The sequence below is a fragment of the Bidens hawaiensis genome, unplaced genomic scaffold (assembly GCF_021521415.1).
Source record: "Bidens hawaiensis isolate Kalapana, Puna unplaced genomic scaffold, B.hawaiensis_p1.1 tig00031241_1, whole genome shotgun sequence".
Lineage (NCBI taxonomy): Eukaryota > Viridiplantae > Streptophyta > Magnoliopsida > Asterales > Asteraceae > Bidens > Bidens hawaiensis.
The window spans coordinates 67,392-75,148 of NW_027505210.1; the positions used below are offsets into that span (position 1 = coordinate 67,392).

The following is a 7,757-nucleotide window of genomic DNA, read 5'->3' on the forward strand; positions in this document are numbered from 1 at the left end:
ATCATGTACGCAAAGAAAATAATAACAAAACACACGCGCTTCACAACTGCGAGTGGGGTGCTTGAGAAGATGCTTGTGTTTCTCAAATAGGTTAAAAAGCATTAAGCTTTGAAGATGGAAACCACACCAACCCTAAATTTCATATCTTTGGGTATTATGAGTTATGAGTTATCAAACTAAAAAAACTTGAAAACCCTAAAAAAGAGAGTATCCCAGATTAAAACCAACCCCATCTTTGTGTTTGTGTGTTTTTGGTCAAAACTTACTTTCATGATTCTTGTAGCAGTATCAAATCTGCTCAAAAAACAATCTTGTAAAGTGTTTTGAAATACCCATTAATTAAACCCATCTGGGTGTGATTTATTTTTAGTTGAAATTGTCTGTGAAGAATAAAATTATGGGGAGAGGAAGAGTTGAACTGAAGAGGATTGAGAACAAGATTAACAGGCAGGTGACTTTTGCTAAAAGAAGAAATGGGCTGCTGAAGAAAGCTTATGAGCTCTCTGTGTTGTGTGATGCTGAGGTGGCCTTGATTATCTTCTCCAACCGTGGCAAGCTTTATGAGTTCTGTAGCACTTCAAAGTATGCACCTTTTTTTTTTTTTTTTTTTTTTGTGTATGTGTGTGTGTGTTATAGATCTGAGATGGGGTTTGTGTTTCTTGAATTATAGTTTTGAAATTTTCAAGATTTCTTGTTTTTAGGGTTCCAATTAGGGTTGGTGATCTGGGAATTGGCTAGATCTTGTTTTTGTGAATATTTATTGACATGATTATTAGGTTTTGTAGCATTAACATAAGTTTTTTTAATTCAAGTCTTGATAGATCTTCACAATTCTTGAGGTTTTTTTTTTCTAATTCAAAAGTTTTCTTTTGTGTATGCATATATGTATATGTATGTATATGTTTCTTGTTGAATTGATGGTCAAAGTTACAGAAATGATTCAAACAAGAGATATATAGTTGATCTTGTGTTTATTTGTTTTGCAAAATTAAAACTTGATGGACAATGAAGCTCTATATCATATAGCTGATGAAAGAAATATTTGTTTATTGGTCTCTTGGAACCCTAATTGTCAGCATATATATTATTATTATTACAAAGACTGATTGATTTCAATCACGGATTTTATTTTGTACTTTGTTGTTTCAAATCAATGAGACATGCTTTTTGGATTTGAAAATTGATCTTATAATAAATTACTAAAACTTCAGTGATCACTGTTATATCCATTTGTTGAATGCTGAATTATCTAAAGGTTTTACAAAATTTGTAGAAACTAAATTTGTGATGTTATATGTTTCAGCATGCTCAAGATGATTGAAAGATATCAGAATTGCACCTATAGCTCAATGGAAGTCAACCGATCCACTAATGATGCCGAGGTTTTGCGTAATATGTGATTTGATTCGTTTAGCGCGTTCACTCGTTTAATTTAACCTGTTTATTGTTTTGATGATGTAGCAAAACAGCTATAAGGAGTACATGAAACTGAAAGCTAAATATGAGTCTCTACAACAATATCAAAGGCAAGTAGTTTGTAAGAAACCATTCAAATACAATCGGCAAAGTTTCATTAAAAAATACTAATTTATTGCAAGAAAAGGAGAGAACCCAAATTGTCTTGGTTATCAAAACACGATATAGTCACAAACTGAATTCAAACGAAATGATGGGAATTCGATTAATCGATGATCAACCTTGGTAATTTCTATAGAACACAAATGTCAATATATATATATACATACATGAGACGAGTAATAAACGGTTTGAATAACCGTTGTGACTTTTGGCGCGCTTAACCATTAATAACGGTACTTTAGCAGCAGCCATATGTTTATAAGTCTAATAATTTTGTTTATTTCTATTCTATCAGTGATTTCTAAAAAACATTAAATTAATTCTTTTTTTTTAAAACTTTACTAACGCATGTGTATGTTCTATAAATAAATGAACTTTGTTAATACATTTTTTTGAATATCTGAAAAGATAGATAAACATTGCATTTCTAAATATTTTCTTATATTTTAAAACTGAAAAATTGAATGATAATTTTGTCTTTTCGGATATTGCAGACAACTTTTCGGGGAAGATTTGGGCCCGTTGAATCTAAAGGAACTTGAGCAACTCGAGCACCAACTTGACTCTACTCTAAGGCAAATCCGGTCCATAAGGGTATTATTTTAAGTGTCTTTCTAATGAACTACATTATCTTATGTGCGGTGTTCCATGTCTCTTAGCTTAATTATTGATTTTTGTTATATGAAGATTCTGAATGTTATTACAATTTATGCATTTATGTCAACAACCTATTTTCTAGTTCTACAAATCTGATTATTTTTGTTAAGCTGTCAAAACTTAAATAAACTGAGAGTTCCTATATGTGTGTGTGTGTTAACTTGGATCTTTTCTTTTATTTTTTGTTTACTTAAGAATTTCGTTTTAATATATATTTTTAAATTCATTAGCATATGTACAACCCTTTTCTTAATATGCAGACTCAATCGATGCTGGATCGACTTTCTGATCTTCAAGTCAATGAACGAATGTGGCTCGAATCTAACAAAGCTTTGCAGGCTAAAGTAAGAACATCCATGTAAAGATAATTTTTATGTATATATAATTCACATTTTCTACAATATAATGAAAGAATGTTGAATAAAATTGGTGTTATTGCAGCTAGAAGAATACTATGCAGAAGCAGGACCATCATGGGCTGCAGGAGGTGAAAATGGAAATGGTAATTCATTTGGGCAACACCATCAGAACCAAGAGCATCATCCGCCTCAACAAGATCAAGTGTTCTTCCAGCCTCTTGACTGCAACTCCAACTTGCAAATCGGGTAATTATCGTTAATCGCTTGAAATCAATGTTAGTAAAAGTATGTTTACAAGGCCGAGTACTCCCCGAGTACTCGCTATAAGATATGGTGCCGAGACGAGTTTCTTTAACTCCACCTAGTTACTAAGAATCGACTGAAGTTGATCAACCTCAGCCAGAATCACGTATAGTCGGTCAACTTTGAGTTAAAATAATAAAACATAATTAGTATATCTGTAATATTAGAGAAAAAATATCATTGATATTTTTTCTTTAATTAATGATTATCAAATTTTAGAATAATTTAGTATTTAAAAATATATTTCTCTTATTTTTATTGATATCCACTTATTTTCTTATAAATATTAGTAAACTTATGATATTTGACATATATATAATTTTCAAAAATTAATTTGTTTTATATTTACCATTTCCGAATACTCCGAGTACACCCAACTTCTCAATCTGCCTCCTAGGGTCCGCATCACGACTTTTACAGCCTTGCTTGAAATTGTGTTGAAAGTTTTAGAAATATTGTTAATCTTTAGAATCCAAAATTTCAGGTTTAACACAATAGATTCAAGCCAAATAACAGCATCAACAAGTGGACAAAATGTTACTGGAATAGTCCCTGGATGGATGCTTTGATTTTCTCATGGTCAATGAAGTGGCAAACTAGTCAACCCTCTCCTTTTTTGGTGATATATATATATATATATATAAATCTATAATAAGAATGGTAATTTAATAATTTTGGCTGAATTGTATTTGTAGGGGACATATAAGAACCTACTATTGAAAACACAAAAAGAAACAAAGCCTCTTTTCTATTTACAAAGTTCAATATTTGGTGTGCACATTTTAGGGTGGTAGTTAACTATATTATTTTTTTTACTTGTCATTTCTTTTTCTCTTTCCCAATTTTGCTCTTCCTAGCTATAAATTTTAAAAACCCGTTACATATAAATGGTTCATTTTAATAAATTTTTTTGGAAAGGCAAATTTTATTTAAAAACTCAGAGCGCAAATGCAAAGGTAAACAACACATGTAGGTCCCTATTCGGGTGGATCTAACAACGTTTTTGGATCAACCTAACTTAGTACTAGCAGAAATCACACTAAGCAACCAAGAGGTCTCGGATCTTGAGTTTATTTTCGGTTAAGGAGAGGAGAGTGAGAGAGAGAGAGAGCCAAGTGAGAGAGTTAGAGTTTTTGCAAAGGTTTTTCTTTTGTATATCTTACTTCAACAACCAACAAACATGAACTTCCAACAACTATCGACTATTTGCTTCTCATGGCATGCTTCCTATTTATAGGGAAGCATGCATGAGAAGTAAAGGACTTCTAATGCCCAATGGGCTTCTTTATAATGGACCATGGCCCAAACAATGTACAAAATGACCCATCGGCCCAAATACATAACTTAATCAATACAAAAGACTAACTATACAAAACAGGGCCTAACAATCTCTCTCTAGTCTTTAGTATTGAAACCCGTCGGTGTCGTATATCAGCCATTCGTCCTCGGTTAGTGGAAGTTCAACAAGTCTACGCACGAACTTGTTGAAAGCTTCCACTATCCAGTCGGTATTCTGACGTCCTAAATCCTCGACGGTTCCCAGCGGCTTGTTGTAGAGTTTCTTCAAATCTTCAAAGCATCCGGCCCTCATAATCACAAATATGTCGTTGAATCCAGAGTATCCACCTTCGGTATAACAATCAAAACTTCATGAATCCTTCATCTTCTTGTTTTCTGGGTTCCGGTGGATCGAGACGACGGTTCAAATGAGCCGTCGGGTCGATTCATAATTGATCTTCATATGAAATTGGTTCATATGTTATGAATAATCTGTTTTTGGACTTATAAATCTTGAGTATCATCATTAATTTTTAGCCTTAGGGTTGTTTGTGTAAAGTTTGTAGATTTAAGTTTTTGTTCATATGTTCCAAGGACAAATTGACCTTGTAATCATAGGAGCTTCAATTCCAAACCTTCCAGAAACCTAATTCGCCTAAAGGCGATCTTGAGTAAAGAAAGAAGAGGATAAAAAGGGCTAAGTACAGGTCTTCGCATGAAAGAGTCTTTCGCTTCGCTTGACCTTGCGAAGCGAAACACTTTCTGTTTCGCTTCGCTTGACCATGCGAAGCGAAACAATGTCTCATGCGAAAAACTCATACTTAGCAAATTTTTCAGAAACTCAAACACAATGCAATTGATCTGTTTTTACTCAAACACACTGTTTGGACTTGTGGTCTGTTTTGATCTTGATCTTTGTACATTATGATCCAATTGACTTATAGATTGTCTAAAATTAACTTATTAACTTATCACATCTAGAATGTACATAATGGTAGTATTAAATCTAACTTTTCTACTATGTAAAGTCTTAATGTCTATGTACATATCTTGTTTGTTTTGGTTTGACTTAATGATGATTCTCATGATCTTTTGATTTTAAAATTTCAGGGTCATAACAAATTTTGTGCTCTAGCGTTGCCTAAGGCAAAATGTGACAAAGTGTTTACTCCCATGGTCAAGGGGCTCAGGCAATCGTCCCTTGCATATGCCATCACTGCGGATCCAGCCATCTATTACAAGTGGATCTTAGATTTCTTGGCCTTCGCCAAAATTGCTGACGATTCTATGTCCTTCACCACGACTGTTGTAAGACAAGAATTAACTATCACTGAAGATGACATCAGAAGGGTGTTAAAGATCGACGACCAGCCCGATTACAAGTACGAGAGAGGAATCAAAAAGATGCTGGAAGGGTTCGTTGCACAAATGGGGTATGACACAGAATGGAAGAGCCTAGAAAAGAGTCATCTATCACCATATTGGAGATTTCTCTTCCATATTATTACTCATTGCTTCAAAGATATTTGAGGCGGTTTTGACAGCATGAGCACAGACTGGGTTCGAGTTATGTACGCATTGACCAACAAAGAGAAGTTTACCTACTCAAGATGAATATTTCTGTGATGCTCGCGAACATCAAAAGTGGGGCCACATGGTTGATGTACCCAAGATTTGTGCAAATGTTATTAGATGATATGATCCCAGACGTTCAAAGGCCGGGATTCAATAAGGCAAAAGACAAGAAGTCACACCCCGAGCCATTTCACGTTCACGAGATTAAGAAATCAGTTTTTAGTGTGCTGTTGAGCACCAAGGGTAGAGGTCATCAGTACACAGGACCACGACCTGGGCCCAAGTTTGGATTGTTTGAAGAGACAGAGCCTGCTGGAGTAGAGGTGTCTGGTGAAGGAGAAAGTGATGAAGAACTTGTAGCTGGAGGTAGTCAAGATTCATCCGATGAGCCGGCCGAAGATAGAACAAAGGCCAAACACGATTTGAAGAGAAAGTTGGCAGAAAAGGGCAAAGTAATAGAGCTTGAGGAGGAGGAAGAAGACCAGCCGTCCTTAAAGCGTTTGAGGAGACATGGAGACTCCCAGAAGTCAACCAAGTCTCATGTCAAGTCTCCCTCACATGACAAGCCCTCAGACCAACCAAAAATAACGAAAGAAGCCCTAGCCCAAGCCCTCAAAACCCTAGATGTGACCAAAATACAAATCCCTGCCCTCAAACCACCCAAAACCAGAAAGAAATCCAAAGCCAAGAAAACCAAGACCCTACTCCATGACTCACCTGAATCCTCACCTGAACCCTCACCTACAGACCAACCAATTCCAACTTTCCTACCCCAAATACCTTCCTCACCACACTCACCACCTCAACAACAATCTCGACCTGAACCTACCCAAGCCTCAACACCACCTGCACAACCAACCTCATCCATATTCATTTCCTCAGTTTTTAGCTCCCCAATACAAACTACAAGCATATGGAGCAAAACCATCCTTACTTCCCCAACCCAAACCGTCACACCAACTACAATACTACCAACACCACCCACCACTATAGCCTCACAAGTCCTCACTCAAGCCATCACCTTACCTTTACCAACCACCTCACCACCCATAACAACCACCACCCCACCATCCACCATTATCTCTCCCAAACCAATCTCACGAGGAATGTCTGCGACACCTCCAGTGTACGTTGATCCTATCCTCGATAGGATCGTCGCACCGGAGGAATCAAACGCCAAAAGGGCAGAACGAGAGATTGCCCTCCTCAAGCTTATCAAAGAAATGAAACAAAAGGCTCTTGAGGATGAGAAAGAAAAGACGGACCTAAGGGAAAGGATCCGGGTGTTGGAATGTAAGGCCCCGAACCCCGGGAACCCCACAGTTGGTAATCATTCAAACACTCGTAAAATTAAATAAACTTAAAAACCGTTTCTTCCATTAAAACAAACGTATCAGAGTATAAATTTTTGCGGAAAACATGAAAAATGAAATAAGTTCCCGAAACCCGGAAATTTTGCCCAAGAACCAAAAAAAAGTATAACTTTTATAAGTTTCCTTGAAATAAAATATTCATAAACAATTCTTCCTTCCAGTATGCCCTTCATCGTCCGAGTAGCTCCGTGCACGTCCAAGCAATAAGGCATCCTCTTTCAAATCCTGAAACTTACACTAACATGCACACAAAGTCAGCTTGAGCTGAGTGAGTTCAAGTTTTAAGTAAAAGATATCAGTAGTAAAAATCATGATAGTCATACCAAAGGTTTTCTAAAAGTAAAAGGGTACATCCATCTAATCATTATTACCGAACATTTACATCCTCATACATACATATACAAAATGTATATGTAAACATCCATTCAATAACATCCCTATATACATAACAGTATATATATATATATATATATATATATATATATATATATATATATATATATATCATCCATGTATAACATCAGGGTCGAGCAAACGTACAACCCAAACACGTAACATCAGTGCATGCAAACACAAAGTAGGCATACACAACATCAGTAGTCGAAACGACTACAACATCGCCAAATAGAGGCCA

The 7,757-nt window shown here is 35.8% G+C and overlaps 1 protein-coding gene across 1 annotated transcript; it reads left to right on the forward strand.

Moving 5' to 3' along the window:
• The first annotated feature begins 397 nt into the window (after positions 1-397).
• On the forward strand, positions 398-3,513 carry LOC143611492 (agamous-like MADS-box protein MADS2). The gene is made up of 7 exons (XM_077085699.1): positions 398-582; positions 1,304-1,382; positions 1,462-1,526; positions 2,073-2,172; positions 2,496-2,579; positions 2,677-2,840; positions 3,382-3,513. The coding sequence occupies exons 1-7, from the start codon at positions 398-400 to the stop codon at positions 3,464-3,466; spliced, it is 762 nt and encodes a 253-aa protein (XP_076941814.1). The 3' UTR covers positions 3,467-3,513.
• Positions 3,514-7,757: the final 4,244 nt, after the last annotated feature.